Source organism: Halichoerus grypus, chromosome 14 (genome assembly GCF_964656455.1).
Source record: "Halichoerus grypus chromosome 14, mHalGry1.hap1.1, whole genome shotgun sequence".
Taxonomy (NCBI): domain Eukaryota; kingdom Metazoa; phylum Chordata; class Mammalia; order Carnivora; family Phocidae; genus Halichoerus; species Halichoerus grypus.
The window spans coordinates 17,646,952-17,665,341 of record NC_135725.1 but is presented as its reverse complement, the minus strand read 5'-3'; the positions used below and the strand labels follow the sequence as shown (position 1 = coordinate 17,665,341).

Here is an 18,390-nt window from a genome sequence, read left to right as displayed (position 1 = left end):
TTTTTCCTGATCTTAGAGGAAAAGCTTTTAGCTTTTCACTGTTGAGTATGATGTTAGTTGTGGGTTTGTTATATATGGCCTTTATTATTTTTATTATGTTTATTATACCCACTTTGTTGAGAGTTTTTATCATAAATGTATGTTGAATTTTATTGAATGTTTTTCCTGCATCTATTGAGATGATCATATGTTTTTATTGTTTATAAAAATGAAATTTGTTCTCCTTTTTGTAGTTTATTTAGGTGTAAATTTTTTTTAATTACTGATTTAATCTCCTTACTAGTAATTGGTCTATTCAGATTTTCTATTTCTTCCTGATTTAGTCTTGGAAACTGTGTGTTCCTAGAAATTTATCCATTTATTCTAGGTTGTCCAATTTGTTGGTGTATAATTTTCTTAGTCTCTTAGATCCTTTGTATTTTTATGTTATCAATTGTAACTTCTGGTTCATTTCTGATTTTATTTATTTGAGCCTCCTGTCTTTTTTTCTTGGTGAATCTAGCTAAAGGTTTGTCAATATTTTATCTTTACAAAGAACCAGCTCTTAATTTTATTGATCTTTTTTTATTGTCCTTTTAATCTCTATTTCATTTATATTTACTCTGATCTTTATTATATTCTTTTCTTCTACTAACTTTGGCCTTTGTTCTTTTTTCCTGGTTCTTTTAGGTATAAAGTTAAATTATTTATTTGTGATTTTTCTTTTTTCTTGAAATAGGCCTGTATTCCCATGTACTTTCCCCTTAGAACAACTTTTGCTCTATCCCATAGATCTTGGTATGTCATATTTGTATTTTTGTTTGTCTCTAGTTTATTTTTATTTATTTTTAATTTTTTTTATTATAATTTCTTTTTATTATGTTATTTTAGTCACCATACAGTACATCACTAGTTTTGTGTGTGTGTGTGTGTGTGTGTGTGTGTGTGTTTTATTTATCCTTTGGTTTCTTTGATGACCCTTTGGTAGTTCAGTAGCATGGTGTTTAATCTCCATGTTTTTCTGATTACTCCAGTTTTATTATTGTAATTTATTTCTAGTTTCATACCATTGTGGTCAAAGAAGATGCTTGATATGATTTCAGTCTTCTTGAACTTACTGAGACTTGTTTTGTGGCCTAACATATGATCTATCCTAGAAAATGTTCCATGTGTATTTGAGAAGAATGTGTATTTTGCTGCTTTTGAATATATATATCTATTAAGTCCATCTGGTATAATGTGTTGTTTAAGGCTGATATTTCCTTATTGATTTCTGTAAGGATGATCTATCCATCGATATAAGTGGGGGTGTTAAAGTCTTCTACCATTATTGTATTGCTTTCAATTTCTCCCTTTAGATCTGCTAATATCTGCTTGATAGTTTTGGTGCTTCTATGTTGTGCATATATATTTATAAATATTATATCTTTTAGCCATATTCATCTCTTTATCATTATATAGTGCCTTTCTTTACCATTTTTTATAGTCTTTGTTTTTTTTATTTTATTATGTTAATCACCATACATTACATCATGAGTTTTTTATGTAGTGTTCCATGATTCATTGTTTGCGTATAACATCCAGTGCTCCATTCAATACATGCCCTCTTTAATACCCATCACCAGGCTAACACATCACCCTACACCCCTCCCTTCTAGAACCCTCAGTTTGTTTTTCAGAGTCCATAGTCTCTCATGGTTCGTCTCCCCCTCCAATTTCCCCCTCTTCATTTTTCCCTTCCTACTATCTTCTTTTTTTTAATATATAATGTATTATTTGTTTCAGAGGTACAGGTCTGTGATTCAACAGTCTTACACAATTCACAGTGCTCTCCATAGCACATACCCTCCCCAATGTCTATCACCCAGCAACCCCATGCCTCCCACCCCCCACCTCTCCAGCAACCCTCAGTTTGTTTCCTGAGATTAAGAATTCCTCATATCAAGGGGCGCCTGGGTGGCTCAGTTGGTTAAGCAACTGCCTTCGGCTCAGGTCATGATCCTGGAGTCCCGGGATCGAGTCCCGCATCAGACTCCCTGCTCAGCGGGGGGTCTGCTTCTCCCTCTGATCCTCCCCCTCTCATGCTCTCTGTCTCCCATTCTCTCTCTCAGATAAATAAATAAAAAATCTTAAAAAAAAAAAAAAAGAATTCCTCATATCAGTGAGATCATATGATACATGTCTTTCTCTGATTGACTTATTTCGCTCAGCATAATACCTTCCAGCTCCAACCATGTCGTTGCAAATGGCAAGATTTCATTCCTTTTGATGGCTGCATAATATTCCATTGTATATATATACAACATCTTCTTTATCCATTCATCTGTCGTTGGACATCTTGGCTCTTTCCATAGTTTGGCTATTGTGGACATTGCTACTATAAACATCGGGGTGCCCATACCCCTTCGGATCACTACATTTGTATCTTTGGGGTAAATACCCAGTAGTGCAATTGCTAGGTCGTATAGTAGCTCTATTTTCATTTTTTTGAGGAACCTCCATATTGTTTTCCAGAGTGGCTGCACCAGCTTGCATTCCCACCAATAGTGTAGGAGGGTTCCCCTTTCTCCGCATCCCCGTCAACATCTGTCATTTCCTGACTTGTTAATTTTAGCCATTCTGACTGGTATGAGATGGTATCTCATTGAGGTTTTGATTTGGATGTCCCTGATGCTGAGCAATGTTAAGCACTTTTTCATGTGTCTGTTGGCCATTTGGATGTCTTCTTTGGAAAAACGTCTGTTAATGTCTTCTGCCCATTTCTTGATTGGATTACTTGTTCTTTGGGTGTTGAGTTTGATAAGTTCTTTATAGATTTTGGATACTAGCCCTTTATCTGATATGTCATTTGCAAATATCTTCTCCCATTCTGTTGGCTGCCTCTTTGTTTTGTTGACTGTTTCTTTTGCTGTACAAAAGCTTTTTATTTTTGATGAAGTCCCAATAGTTCATTTTTGCCCTTGCTTCCCTTGCCTTTGGCGATGTTTCTAGGAAGAAGTTGCTGCGGCTGAGGTCAAAGAGGTTGCTGCCTGTGTTCTCCTTTAGGATTTTGATGGACTCCTGTCTCACATTTAGGTCTTTCAACCATTTTGAGTCTATTTTTGTGTGTGGTGTAAGGAAATGGTCCAGTTTCATTCTTCTGCATGTGGCTGTCCAATTTTCCCAACACCATTTGTTGAAGAGACTGTCTTTTTTCCATTGGACATTCTTTCCTGCTTTGTGGAAGATTAGTTGACCATAGAGTTGAGGGTCCATTTCTGGGCTGTCTATTCTGTTCCATTGATCTATGTGTCTGTTTTTGTGACAGTACCATACTGTCTTGATGATGACAGCTTTGTAATAGAGCTTGAACTCCGGAATTGTGATGCCACCAGCTTTGCTTTTCTTTTTCAACATTCCTGTGGCTATTTGGGGTCTTTTCTGGTTCCATAGGATTATTTGTTCCATTTCTTTGAAAAAAGTTGATGGTATTTTGATAGAGATTGCATTGAATGTGTACATTGCTCTAGGTAGCATTGACATCTTCACAATATTTGTTCTTCCAATCCATGAGCATGGAACGTTTTTTCATTTCTTTGTGTCTTCCTCAATTTTTTTCATGAGTATTTTATAGTTTTCTGAGTTCAGATTCTTTGCCTCTTTGGTTAGATTTATTCCTAGGTATCTTATGGTTTTGGGTGCAATTGTCAATGGGATTGACTCCTTAATTTCTCTTTCTTCTGTCTTGGGTTGCAAGGTTGGTTCAACATCCACAAATCAATCAATGTGATACAATACATTAATAAAAGAAAGAACAAGAACCGTATGATCCTCTCAATAGGTGCAGAAAAAGCATTTGATAAAATACAGCATCCCTTCTTGATCAAAACTCTTCAGAGTATAGGGATAGAGGGTACATACCTCAATATCATAAAAGCCATTTATGAAAAACCCACAGTGAATATCATTCTCAATGGGGAAAAACAGAGCTTCCCCCCTAAGGTCAGGAACAAGACAGGGATGTCCACTATCACCACTGCTATTCAACATAGTACTAGAAGTCCTAGCCTCAGCAGTCAGACAACAGAAAGAAATAAAATCGGCAAAGAAGAAGTCAAACTCTCACTCTTTGCAGATGATATGATACTTTATGTGGAAAACCCAAAAGACTCCACCCCAAAACTGCTAGAACTCATACAGGAATTCAGTAAAGTGGTAGGATATAAAATCAATTCACAGAAATCAGTGGTATTCCTATCCACTATTGTCTTTGTTTTAAAGTTTATTTTGTATGATATGAGTATAGCTACACCTGCTTTCTTTTCATTTCCATTTGCACGAAATTTTTTTTTGTCCCTTCACATTCAGTCTGTGTGTGTCCTTATTTCTGAAGTGAGTCTCTTATAGACAGCATATAGATTTTTTTTAATCCATTCAGCTACTCTGTCTTTTGAATGGTGAATTTAGTCCATTTACATATAAAGTAATTATTGATAAGTATGTACTTATTGTCATTTTGATAATTGTTTCCTGGCTTTTTTTGAAGTTCCTTTCTGTTCCTTTTCTCTCTGTCTTCCCTTGTGGTTTGATGGCTTTCTTTAGTGTTATGTTTAGATTCCTTCCTCATTTTCTTTTGTATATTTACTATAAGTTTTTTTCTTTGTGGTTACCATGAGGTTCACATATAATATCCCATGTATATAAGAGGTTTTTTTAAGTTGATAACAACTTAATTTTGAACACATTCCAAAGCTCCTCATTCTATAATTTTGATGACACATATTACATCTTTTAATTTTATGCATCCTTAATTATTTTAATTTTAATTAATTTTACTATTTTTGTCTTTTGACCTTAACCTTGCTTTGTAAGTGATAGATTCACTACCTTTACTATATATTTACCTTTTCCAGCAAGATTAATACTTTCATATCTTTTCACATTATTAGTGTCTTTTCTTTTCAGTTTAGAGAAATCTCCTTAACATTTTCTCTAAAGCTGTTTTAGTGGTGATCTCCTTTAGCCTTCGCTTATCTGGAAAACTCCTAACCTCTCCTTCATTCTGAATGATAACCTTTGTAAGTAGACAACTCTTGGTTGGAAATTTTTTTGCTTTCAGCACTTTGAATCATGCCACTCCCTTCTGGCCTGGATAGAGTTTCTGCTCAAAAATTTGCTAGTAGGCTTATGAGTTTTTCCTTGTACATTAAATAAATTGTTTTTCTCTACCTCTTTTTAGATTCTCTTTTTATCTTTAACTTTTACCATTTTAATTATATATCTTGGTGTGGTTCTCTTTGGGTTCATCTCATTTGGAATTCTCTGGGATTCCCGGGCCTAGATATCTGTTTCCTCTCCCAGATTAGAGAAGTTTTTAGCTGTTATTTCTTTGGATATTTTTTCTGTGTCTTGATGTGTGTCTCTCTCTTTTTAAAAAAGATTTTATTTATTTTAGAGAGAGAGAGAGAATGCAAGTGAGTGGGGGGGAGAAGCAGAAGGGGAGGGAGAAGGAGAGGGAGAGAGAATCTGAAGCAGACTCCACACTCAGCACAGAGCCTGATGTGGGACTTGATCTCATGGCCAAAACTAAGAGTTGGATGCTTAATGGACTGAGTCACCCAGGTTCCCCTTGATGTGTTTCTTTTATCTTTTGTTGTAGAGGTGCACTTTATCCAGTTCTCAGGTCCATTTGGGAGGAAAATTATTCTGCATGTAGCTATAAAAGTATTGTATCTGTAGAAGGAGATGAGTTCAGAGTCTTTTTACACCTCCACCCTGAATTCCCCTTCTTCTCTCTTTCCATTAATTTAACAGATTGTATCAGTTTGATTGGTACAAATAGAACAAGTTGGACTATATGCCATGCAACTAGCTTTGTCATCAACTGGTAGATTTTATTTATTAAAAAAATGAGTTCTACTTCTGGGAATATGGAATTGGGTATATAAATGAACAGACTCTGTCTTTTAAAATCTGCTTTCCTAAATTTTTTTTTTTAAGTTTTAAATCCTATACTACATTAGTAAACATAAAGCAGAAAAAGGAATGAGTGTCTTAATTATTCTAGAAACATCTTGGAACTCTTTTTAGCACCAGACCAGGCATAATTCTTATACAGAGCAGAGACAGTCTGTAGCATTCTTACATGGAAAAGAACAAAAACTGTAAGTCCTGTTTTTTAATCTCCCTCTTCCCATGTAAGATAAGGAATTGGGCACTAGCAATAACACATATGATTTGCAGAACACTTAATATTTTCGAGTAGCTTTAGGTAAGCTTTTTCTCATTGCAACAGCTTGGTGCAGTGCTCACCCTTTCACACATGAAGAAAAAAAGGCATAGAGAAATTAGACTGATTTTGCACAGGGTCTCATAACTAGTAATAACTTGTAATTGGGAGGGAGAAAATTGTTGGTCAGGACCTTCAGGTTCTAATTTGATTTTCTCTCCATTTACCCTGCCCACAAACCCTTGATTAATATCAATTTCTCTGTGATTAGCTATATTCCTATGTCTCTGGAATGTGTCTGAAGACCCAGAGAAAGGTGTGTGGAGGAAGAGAGGAGGAGACATCAGTGTCCCCACTGGACATGCAGTCACACAAAGTCATCCCAGGTGCCAACATTAAAGCCAGGAGGTCAATTCAAATCTTGGAGCCATCTAGGCATAGCTCCTCATGCTACCTCCTGATATAAGACAGTGGCCCAGAGCAGCCTTACCTTGTCCACACTCCAACTTCTGACAGGTATGGTTGGTGGGCACTATGAAGTAGCCGCCCATGCATCGGGTACAGATGTGTGCGCTGTGGCAAAGCTCACAGTTGTCTGAGCAGGGCAGGCAGGTGTGCCCCTCGGCAGGGTAGTGGCCTGTTGGGCAGCTCTCCCAGCACTCCCCCTGATATAGGAAGCGCTCCTGGCCATGCTTATCTGAACAGATGGAGGGGTAACAAAAAGAAGGAAAATGTACAAAATTAACTGTGAAGCTAATATAACCTAAGATTTTTTTTTTTTTTTTTAAGATGTAAGTAAGTATTTTGGCTGCTAGGGGACCAGGAGTATAAGAATGCATTTCATGAAAATTACAATATATACTTATAGTTGAAAAATTTTCATTGTAGGGAATAATTTTTGACTATTTTGTATATTTGAGTGAGTAGGGACTACCATCTGTAATGTCACTGCAAAAGCAGAAACCACACTCTGTGAATAACTAGGAGTCAGAAAGTGTTTAACTTTCCCAAGGGCTCTTTTTGGTATCTGTGAAAGCTCTCAGACTTGGGAGCTATAGAGGTCCTATGAGAATAAACAACCGCTTACTGATAGAGCCATTTTTGTAAGAGTGCAGTCTTTTAGAATGATTTTGAATTCTGTTATCAAAATCACACGCTTGTATTAACTGTCCAAAAATCTGAATTTTTGCATTGTTGCCAACTCCTACGATGACAGCGTATTGAAGTGCTAGACCAAGCACACCTTTTGGACTCCTTAAATGGATTTTTGGAAGTCCTGAGCTTCTGTCAACATTGGAGTCTACTTGGAAAGAATTAGCAGTATGTCTAATATGAGACTATGGGAATATGCTTTTGAGGGGAATAGAAAATTCGAACCAATTATAAGTCACAATGAATGACAAAGGATTATAATCAGTTTATATACACAAAATTAACAAAATATGCCTAGAGGTCTCCTACCCTCACCCTACTGGAGTTTTTGTTTGTGCTGAGTGTATTTAGGGTATCCATATTCTCTGGATCAAATCTCCCATATGCTCCTGCCTCTGCAGAACAGCTGACCTGTGTTTCCCAGAATAACTGGGGCTAGTGTTCACTCGTGATATACCACATGAAGATCCAGAAGCGTTGACCTTCAAGGTGCAAGGCTGCTGAATCTGTGGATAAAGATATCACTAACCCTGTGTTGCAAGGGCAGAATCTTAATGTCCGTATGAATGATCGAACCACATGAAATTGCCAACATTCAAGTATTTTTGTGTCCAAGTGATCCAACCTGATGTTTTGTCCTTAATTAAATCCCTAGTTCAAATCCAATTTAAAAATCACACCCTTGGATTATGGCCTCTGAAGCTACCTCTTTTCTGTTTGTGATTTTCAACTGGAAGTCTGCTGGTTCTCAGGGGACAAAGCCAATAAAGAGGATTTACCTAGGGTGGTGCAAGAATGTGTCTGCGCTCTCCAAGTTTGAGTTGGATGAACATTATCCTTTAAGGGAAGGAGAGTGTTTGGGAGGATGTAATGTGCATTTGGTGATTCTACAGCTGCAGGTTGATATGGAGCACAAACCCCTGATCTGGTGGAACATGGAATCTCGACACCACAAAAGGGTCAACCTTCCAAGCTCTGTTCTTCTCAGGCACTTTATGAAAACCCTAGCAAACCCCATTTCCACCAAAACTCATTCAGAAAAGATCCTATTTTTCAGAGGGCTGAACTTCTCAGATATAGGTAGGAAGATTTGAGAACAGTGAGAAGCTACTTTCTCCTCCATTCAGCAGTTTCTATCCATGCCCTATACCCTTCCACGACATCACCTCAGGATCCAGGGGCTTGGGACAGCCTGGGATATTTTGAGATCTAAACACATATTTGTTGTATGAATGAATGAGTGGCTAAGTGCATTAATATTTAGCAATATTCCCATTTTTCTAACATATCCAACTGGATCAACAATCTAAAAATAAAATTAACAATGATGGGTTCCGATATCAGAGGAAATGTTCTCCAATCCCATTTGTATTGTTCAGACATGGCTTTATTATTTGAACCACTTTGGGTATTACAATTTGAGTTTAAAAAACAGATTTAGATGGTCTTGGTATTTAAAATACATGGACCCTGTAAAGGAGTTAACTTAGATGCCTTGATCAAGGGCAGCTTTTCCCACAGGTTTGGTCCAGAATTACACCAAGATTGGCTCAAATTTCTAATAGCCTGGGTAGTATGGCAGCTCATTTAGCTTTGGCTGGTAATTTGGATACCCCAGTGATTTAAATTATCATGCATAAATTTTTGGCTACTTGACCAGAGTCTCAGAATTTAAATTATTGTGACAATAAATAAGGGAAGCTTGTTCTAGTACCGGAAGGGCTGATATTTTTGTAAGGTGCAAAACCTTTCATGTGATAATATGAGTCAAAGTGCAAGAAACTCTGAGAATGGCTTTCATTTATACCTAAGAGCAATTGGCTGTTTCCAGAGCATCTCTTGCAGCTAATTTCATTAGAAGAGAAGGCGGACTCATGTGAAGACAGCATGCCTTCAGGAAGAAAGAAAGGTTGAGGGTGGAAGACATGAAGGGAAAGGATTGCTGGAAATGATGAAAGAAAGGCTGAGGGGCTGCCTGGGTGGGTCAGTTGGTTAAGTGTCTGCCTTCAACTCAGGTCATGACCTGGGGTCCTGGGATTGAGCTCCGCAACGCGCTCCCTGCTCAGCAGGGAGTCTTCTTCTCCCTCCCCTCTGCACCTCCCCCCCCCCCAGCTCATGCTCTCTCTCTCTCTCAAAGAAATAAATAAAATATTAAAAAAAATAAAGGCTGAGGGATTCTGAAAGTAAACTTTATAAAGTTTAGTTTCAACATTTTTCTTACTGTAGTTGTTGTGTGATTGGTCAAATTTAGCTTTGGATTCAGTTTTGTAGAGGAAAATCTGGACAAGAACTTAGAGGGAATCTTCACCAACAAGGCTAGAAGTCTGTATTTTCAAAAGGATTCAAACCTAAATCTTAACAAAATTACAGTTAAGCAAAGGTGGGATTTCTGTGAACTGATGGGAGATGCTTATGTGTGTATTTGGCACCCTGTAGTCAGAGGGTTTTCAGCCTTTTATTTTTTTTTAATGATTTTATTTAAGTATTTATTTGAGAGAGGAGCAGGGGCAGGAGCAGAGGGGGAGGGAGGATGGGGAGAGAATCTCAAGCAGATTCAGTGCCCAACATGGAGGCTGTCACAGGGCTGAATCCCACAACCCTGAGATCATGACCTGAGTCAAAACCAAGAGTTAGTGGCCCAACAGACTGAGCCACCCAAGCACCCCTCAGTATTAAAGCCTGTTGATATGGAACTGCCTCAGGTCAGGCATCCCTTGTCTTTAGCACTGTTTCATGTACTGGCCATGCTCATATATGCACTAGGGGCATTGTGCTCCTAATAGGAGGGAACCCTGCTAATCAGAGCTTGCTCAACAATGCCTTCTCTGGCAAGGCTTTTCTGTTCACTAGAGCTGAAAGTGATGTTTCCTCTCTGACTTGTGGTAGGATTCCTTCCTTCCTTTGGTCTTGAATATTTTCTTGTTTTATAATACATGAGCACAAATCCCTGTGAGGCTGTAAAGTCCTTGAAGGCAAGCATCATACAATCATTTCTTGCATTTTGTATGGCAACTATGTGTAGTTACTTCTACATGTGAACTTTTGTTAAGATATGGAGTAAACATAGACTTTTAAACAAAAACTAGAGAAGAAATGTCAAAGCATCTTTTGTGTGGATTGGTCCAAGTAACTATAACGATGCTTAGAACATATTAGACATTTGTTCAGTATTCAAGCGAATCCTTAATTTTGGACTATGTATGAAGATTTAGTGTGTTTTAAGTGTGAAAGGGATTTTAGATGCTGTCTTGTCTATGTGCCACCTCCACCCCCATTTTTTTTACAAACAAGGAGAGACTTAAAGAGGTGAAGAGACAGGATTAATATCTTCAGTTCATTAGTCACAAAGGAGGAACTAGACCCAGGTATCCTGATTGCTCGTACTGATATTCTTTCTACTAAACCATTCATTTATTCAGTTATACTGTGCATGCCGATGCTCTACCAGTGCTCAAAGCTAGTGCTCAGGTAGAAACCATTCACTGCTCTTACAGGACATAGAGTCTTATGGACAAGATAGCTATCAAGTTTGAGGATGACTGTAAAGGGGTAAGCGGAGGCTCCAAGGATGCACATATAGAGAGGTCCCATCCCAGACAAGGAAATTGGGGCAGCCCTCATTGAGGAAATGATGTTGAAACTGAAACCTAAAAATAAATAGAGGTCAGGCAGATAAGTGAGGAACATTTCCAGTGAAGTCTTTGAACAGCTAGAGAAATTCACATGCCCACAGGAGTAAGTAGGTACGAACAATAATAGTGGTAGTAGTAGTAGTAGTAGTAGTAGTAAGGGTAGTATTTAATATCTATTGAGTACTTCTTATGTGCCCAGCCCTGTTTAAGTGCTTTGTTATTTTATCTCATTTAACCTCATTTCATTGTCATAATCTTAAAAGTAGAAAACCATTATCACCATCCTTTAGATGAGGAAGGAAACAGAAACGAGCAGGCTACAGAGAAAAATTGATATAGATCTACTTTGTTTACATAAGAAACACAAAGAAATTATTTTAATTTACACAAAGAAATGTGTTATCTCCCATTTTCCTGCAAATGCATGATACTCTCAATTTGTTCTTCATTTTTCTTGGTTATATTACAAGGAAGAATAAAGATAAATAATTCTCTTCCACCAGAAAAAAACCATGTAAGCATGATGGCGGTGGTAACTGATGGCCTTAGGATCAGTGAGACAATAGGGAGTGGTGGGGACTGTGGAGAAACAGAGAGCAGCCTCCTCTGATCTCTAGTCAACCATTTGGGGAATGTAGGCCAAGTGGTGCCCAGTGTTGTGCTCCAAGTTTTCAAAAGAAACCAAACCAAGCCAAAACAAAAACAAACAAACAAAAAAACCAAACCACCAAGGTTTTTCTTTGAAATTTCCCAATTTTAAAATTTGGCTGAAATGTTAAAAGGTCAAGTAAAATATGAATCTGGCCCACATGAGGTCAAAGTGGGGAACAGACATATTAGGGGAAGTTGGAAAGGACTCAAGGGTCAAACTGCAGAGGACCTTTGAGATCATGGAATATAATCCAACGACAGCAGAAACTTGAACTGTTAAAGCTGAGACAAAAAGTAATATTTTTGTGTTGAAACAATTCCTTTGCTCCTACAGTAGGGCTCTGACAACTTCTAAATGGCATAGCTCAGGGCTGAGGAGACCTTGACACAGCCTCTCTTTCAATATTTCTCTTGAAGACTAAATGTGTCACCCTTAACTTCCTCGCTTTTCACTTTCACCTCAACAAATCTTAGCTTTCCTGACAGTCTCATGTCTGACATCATGTCTGAAGGACCTTTCTTCTTCTCCAGAAGGACATCTCTTAGCTTCTCTCTCATCTCCTTAGGGGCAGTGAGTCTGCGCCCACGATAATGTGAATTCGTTTCCTGACAAGAAGCAGAAACTTCAAGGTGATACACACTCTCCAGTGAACAGCTGTCTAATATCTACCCCTTGTCCCCAGAGTTGAAGCTTCTGAGTCAAACCAGTGGGAGAACAGCTTTGAAGAAAGGAAGAAGAGAGCGGCCAGACTTCCTCACCTACTCCACAAGCAGTGCAGCTGGAAGGCTCATCTCCTTGGCATTCTCGGCAGGTGTAGTGGCAGGGATGGCATTCGTTCTGAAATTCAAATTTCCCTGAGGGACATTTGAAAATGCAGCGGCCATTGTCAAAAGTCCTAGAGGAAGAGCAGATTTCACGGTTTGAAAGGGCGACTTTCTGGAATGGCTCTAAGTATGAGAACATGTGGTGTTCATGTTTCAGTGCACAGACTTGGTTTCATTGCTCCAGAAACAAGGGGGATGCCTGGGACTGATCATCTTAGAACATGTGGAATATTAGTCACGTACCCATCCTTGGCCCAAGGTTTGGACCCAACAGCAGACGTGCCAGAAACTGGCTCAGGATGCAATCCGGAGTCTGGTTCCGAGTAAGCTAACCAGTCCCTGCAGGGGTTAAACCCATAGTGTGGGCGCCAGCCAGACACAGTCAACAGGCAGATGGAGGTCTTTAAATTTTCAAGACACTAGATATGCCTCTGAATCCAGAGGCCTTGGAGAAAATATTCTTCCTTTAGTTATCAGCATATGCACACTTTACAGGGGAAATGTCAACATCAAGGGCTCTCGAAAGGGTAGAATAAAGCGCGGTCCTGGTGCTTACGTGCTACTTATAAACTTGGCCTATGCATATGGCGATTAATCGATAAAAGTGATTTTGAGTGTCATTTTTGCAAGTGTTTCCTGATGTCTAAAGTAACAACTTTTTTTTTTTTTTAAGATTTTATTTATTCATGTGAGAGAGAGAGAATGAGAGAGAGAGCATGAGAGGGGGGAGGGTCAGAGGGAGAAGCAGACTCCCTGCTGAGCAGGGAGCCCGATGTGGGACTCGATCCTGGGACTCCAGGATCATGACCCTAGCTGAAGGCAGTCGCTCAACCAACTGAGCCACCCAGGCGCCCTAAAGTACCAACTTTTTTTCATCATGTTTGCAAACACCTACAAGGACACCACAGATGAGTTAGTATGGGGGCTTCTAAAACCTTTGATTTTATACACATAAAATACATATCATAATGTCACTGTTAATATTTTCATAGTTTTGCTTCTTTTCTTCCTTTGCAAAGTAATCCCAAGAGCAAACAGGATTAGGTAAATCGTATCCAAAAACTTCGCTCAGAAAAATACAAAATGTTTACCAAGTGCAAGAGTCAGATAGGTAATGCGGTAATAAAGTGAGCTGTGGGGCTCCACCCCCAGAGTTTCTAATTCAGTGAGTCTTTGCGGGAGAGAGCTGAGAATTTGTGTTTTTTCAGTTCCTGGGTGAAGCTCATGCTGCTGGTCTAGGGAACACATTTTGAGAGCTGCTCTTCTGCCTTCTGCTCACTGATAGTATGGATTACCAAGGAATTTGCTAAATGCGTCCTAAGTTAACACAGATGGTGTCAAATTGGGTCTGTTCAAGTTTCCTCACAGTAGTAGCTACTGTCTCAGTTGTGAGGCTAACTGACCATGTAGCACACACATACCCCCGATGGTATGAGGTTGGCATCCTGGCCTGAGAGAGCGGAGGGCTTGTCAGCAAAGGTAGGGCTCCTTTCTCTCTCTACTAACTCTCTTCCCCCAAGCCGGACATCCCATGGAAGGTCAGGTGTAGGCCTGGGGTGCACTGGTGTGTCTAAATCCCACTGTTTCTATAGCTAGAGCCAGCCCTGAGCTGGGGATGGGCCATTTCAGTCACAGGGTTGTGCAGGTTGGAATGGGAGCAAGGCAGCCTGAATAGGGTGTTGCTTGTGATCTTCCATCTCATCTCCACACCCTGAAAGTCTGTGTCATTTGCATCTGTTAGAAACAATGGGATTGGGGTGCCTGGGTGACTCAGTCAGTTAAGCGTCTGCCTTTGGCTCAGGTCATGATCCCAGGGTCCTGGGATTGAGTCCCACATCAGGCTCCTTGCTCAGTGGGGAGTCTGCTTCTCCCTCTGCCTGCCTCTCTCTCTCTCTCTGACAAATAAATAAAATCTTAAAAAAAAAAAGAAATTTTAATTTCTATTAAAAAAAAAAAAGAAGAAACAATGGGATTAACACCACCAGCATAAGACAGACTGCCACCTCGTTCTTGCATTCTCTGCCCTTCAGGTTCTGGTCACCATAGCGAGCACCACTGGAGTGAACAAGCCTTGGTCCCACTGCAGGGCATGAAGTCCTAGCCCTAAGCAGACATGTATGCACATCTGGTTGTGCATGTCAAAACAGATCTCCTGCACCATGGTGTACAATGAGAAGGCTGTGCTCCCAGCCCAGATTTTTAGTTGATGGCACTAATGCCAACTGGGAATATCCCAGCCCCACCCTGGCTCTGGTTTCTGAGCTAGAACATTTTTCAAGGAATCATTTGGATGTGACTAGCTAAAAAATACCCAAAACCTCCCTTTAAGAAAAACTACGTAAGAGCTTTCTGAGGTTTTTCAACAAGGAAGCTACTAGATACTCTGCTGAAGGGAGAATGGGAATGTTTACTTGTGAGGGTTCTTTTTTCCCCCTAAATTCAGTTGCAAAGGGAATGAAAAGTATATCGTCATTTTTTGCCTTTTATAGAAAGAGCTGACGAATTTGCTTAGGGGGAAATAATTTCTCTTGGGAGAGGTGATCTAATACTCTTAATGATGGGAACCGTGTAGAAGCGTCCAGAAAGTGGGGGTGGCAGACTTGGGGGTGAAGGCAATGGTGTAATACTTTTATGTATTATATATGGATGGGGCTGCCTTTCTGACTTGAGTGCTTGATTTTAAGAAAATACCAAGCACATAATGGTGCTTTAAACCACCTCCCTTCATATCTACCCTAAGGAAAGCATAGGTGAAGTACACAGGTTTTTGGAAGAAGGTGATTCTTTCTAAAGATCGAAAAAGAGAAGGAAAACAGTCATGCTTGGGTAAAGGCACTGAATTACATCATCCCCTGCACCCTCCATTCCCCTCAAGGAAAATTGCTAAGGAACTTGAGAAAAGTACCATTTCAAGTGGCACAGATTTCCACTGACACTAACAAATCTTCCCTAGTGGAAGAGAATAGATAATCTTGTTCTGGGCTCAATGGGGCTGAGGACAATTTCCTGTAAAGCCAACTCAAGCCATTTCTAGGACTGCCAGTCATCCACTCTGGATTTCTGAGACAATTGGGCAAGCTAATCTCTGCAGGGGAGGCATTTCGTCCCCAACTCAGGCATGCTCTTAGCCTTTTCATAAGCAGTGAACAATTCCAGGTCCAATGGGGCTTATGGAAAGGAAGAAGTCGGCAAAACCAAGTGCTAAAGAGCTGGGCAGAGGTAATGTTCTCTGCATTGGCACTAAATTTTCCAGACCCCCCAGTATGTGTGTGTATGTGATACAAACTGGAACATAAGAGATGGCAAATCAGGGTTAGTGGATCTTCTGCTGATTGTTGGTTTGGCCTTAATAAGCCATCACAAGGGTACTTAATGTAATTTCTTGGTACTTTAAATTTTTTCAAGACTTTATTTACTTGGAGAGAGAGAGAGCATGAACAGGGGGAGGGGCAGAGGGAGAGGGAGAAGCAGGCTCCCCACTGAGCAGGGAGCCTGACGGGGGGGGTCTCCATCCCAGGCCCCCCGGGATCATGACCTGAGCTGAAGGCAGACACTTAACCAACTGAACCACCCAGGTGCCCCTGGTACTTTAATGTTAAATCAGAATGAAATCTGGCAAAAAGTCTTTCCCTCCCCTGAATTCATTGAAACAGATCAAATAAAACATTTGAGGGAGGGTCAGAATAGAGGTAGCTTTCAATGTTTTTAATTGGTTCATTGACTCTATGACTCCTTCAGGACTGGGTGGGAAGCCAGCTTTGGCAGGAGGACCATGGGGAGGACCATGAGGATCACGGCGTTGCAGAGCTATACATGTTAGATAGCAGTACCAAAAGATGCTCTTTCTTCCTCCAAGTTTTCAATCATCTCTAAGGAGCTATACCCAAGGGTTAATGGAAATGTAAAGAGAGAACTAGAATACAAAGAGAGGGCTTCCTAAAGTTTGATTTTCTGTAAAACAAGTTCAGGGTTATGTTATTTTTAAAAATTTTACTAAGGAAAAAAATATACATAAAATAAACACATATACAAGACACAACAGTACCCTTTCCTCTGTATTCATCTCTCAGCTGCAACAATTTCACTGCATGGTCAATCTTACTTATATCCCCACTGATTTACTTCCCTCCCATATTATTTTGAAGCAAACCTATAAGTTAAATATGAATACTTCTCTCCTAGATAAAAACTCCTTTAAGGCGGGGTGCCTGGGTGGCTCAGTCGGGTGTCTGCCTTCAGCTTGGGTCATGATCTCAGCCTGGGGCTCCCTGCTCAGTGGGGAGCCTGCTTCTCACTCTCCCTCTGCTCCTCCTTCCTACTCATGCCCTCTCTTTCTCTCTCTCTCTCAAATAAATAAATAATCTTAAAAAAAAAAAATCTCCTTTAGAGATGATTTTTTCTGCCATGACTAGAGATATCCAAAAGCTTAAGACCAGGAAGAAACTTGGACAAACCAACTCTCCTGGTTATTCTGTCTGTCTCTTTACCTTTGCCTCAGATCCATTTTTTTTTTTGTCATTCTCTGTCCTGCCGTGTCCTGGAAATGTGCCACCTAGAACCTGTCTCTCCAAGCTCACTTCCCCCATTTGTAATGGTGTTTCCCCATTGGCCTCCAGTTAATTTCAGACAAGGAAAAACACCAGCAGATCTGCGGTTGGGAGGAGAGGGAGATTGGGGGTATTTATTCCCCCCCTTGGGCTGCAATTCTGCATTCTCCTTCCATGGTTCTGGAATGGCTGTGTCCCTTACAGCTCCACTTTCTATCAAGCAAGACATCCCCTCCTCCAGGGTTGCAGCTTTTGCTTCAGGTCTAGGGTGTTAAAGCTGCTCCACTTTTGCTGGTCCCTGAGCACTTCACCATCCCTTGACTTTGAACTCCTGAGCTACCTATTAGAATTCATGGACCTTGTACCTAACTCAGAGCTGGACATAAAGCAGGTGCTCAAGACCATCTTGAATGGACCTGATTCCACTCAAGAAAATGTTTTGGAAAATACTTAAGAAAAATACTTTGCTGCCCTTTTAAGAACAAATAAGTCAACACCAACATCTTTCAAAATAGTTTTTATATCTTCATCTTCTCAACCCTGTTCTAGGAAAATGCAGATTAAAAAAAAGATCAAGTAGTTCATTGCCATGATATGATGTCCTTTCTTGGACATATCTGCAAGTAATTTTCATCAAGGAAGAGAGATGAGTGAAACGGAGTGCTCAGGGAGAGGAGAAGAAAATTCTTCCTGGAAAACAAGATTTCCTTAGGAGGACACATGAGTTCAAGATTCATGAACATACTTTTCTTTCTTTAAAAGCTAAATCATGGGCTGCTTAAGCCAGTTATACTGCCCCAGTGGCCCAGGAACTGTATCTCTGATCTTCATGTACCAATGGGATTCATTTTTTTTTAATGGCTATTTATGGTAGTAGAGTTTTTTTCCTCACTTTTGATGTGCCTGGGACAGCCATGACTTCTGCAGTATACACTGGATGATAATAGCTGACTTAGTAAACAAATGCTGGGTGTGCAGAAGGGGATGCAACTGCGGGCATCAAAGGCACCATCATTTTTATTGATGAGGAAGCCCCTCTTGTCCAGGTAACTTTCTTGCAGGGGGTACAGGACATCATGGGGAGAAGATGCTACACAGGTGGGCTGTAGCCAGACCACGGAGGGGTTTTGTGTCATGGGAAGGAGTTTGGTTCCTTTTTCTGCAGGCCCAAGGGGGTGTCTTTAAGATAGTAAACACCTCCTCTCTCCATCCTGCCACCCATGAGCTCTCAACCACAGGAGATACTGAGAGGCCACTTACCTTGTGATGGGGCATTCAGTGCAGTCTTCCTGAGTTGGCCCCCAGCACTTGGCACACGAGGCTTCACAGACCTGGCAGTGACCATGTTCATCAATGTATTCTCCTAGGGAACAAAATCCGGTTGTTTACCTCATTT

The 18,390-nt window shown here is 40.1% G+C and overlaps 1 protein-coding gene across 2 annotated transcripts in view; it reads right to left on the bottom strand.

The window, feature by feature from the left end:
- PCSK5 (proprotein convertase subtilisin/kexin type 5) overlaps window positions 1–18,390 on the bottom strand; it is a 456,302-nt gene that overhangs the window by 94,628 nt on the left and 343,284 nt on the right. For both annotated transcript variants that reach the window (XM_078062229.1, XM_036103195.2), the window contains exons 22-23: window positions 12,382–12,518; window positions 6,678–6,884 (exon numbers count right to left, since the gene is read on the bottom strand). In XM_078062229.1, the coding sequence (XP_077918355.1) occupies window positions 6,678–6,884; window positions 12,382–12,518 (344 nt within the window). The remainder of the gene's footprint in view (window positions 1–6,677; window positions 6,885–12,381; window positions 12,519–18,390) is intronic.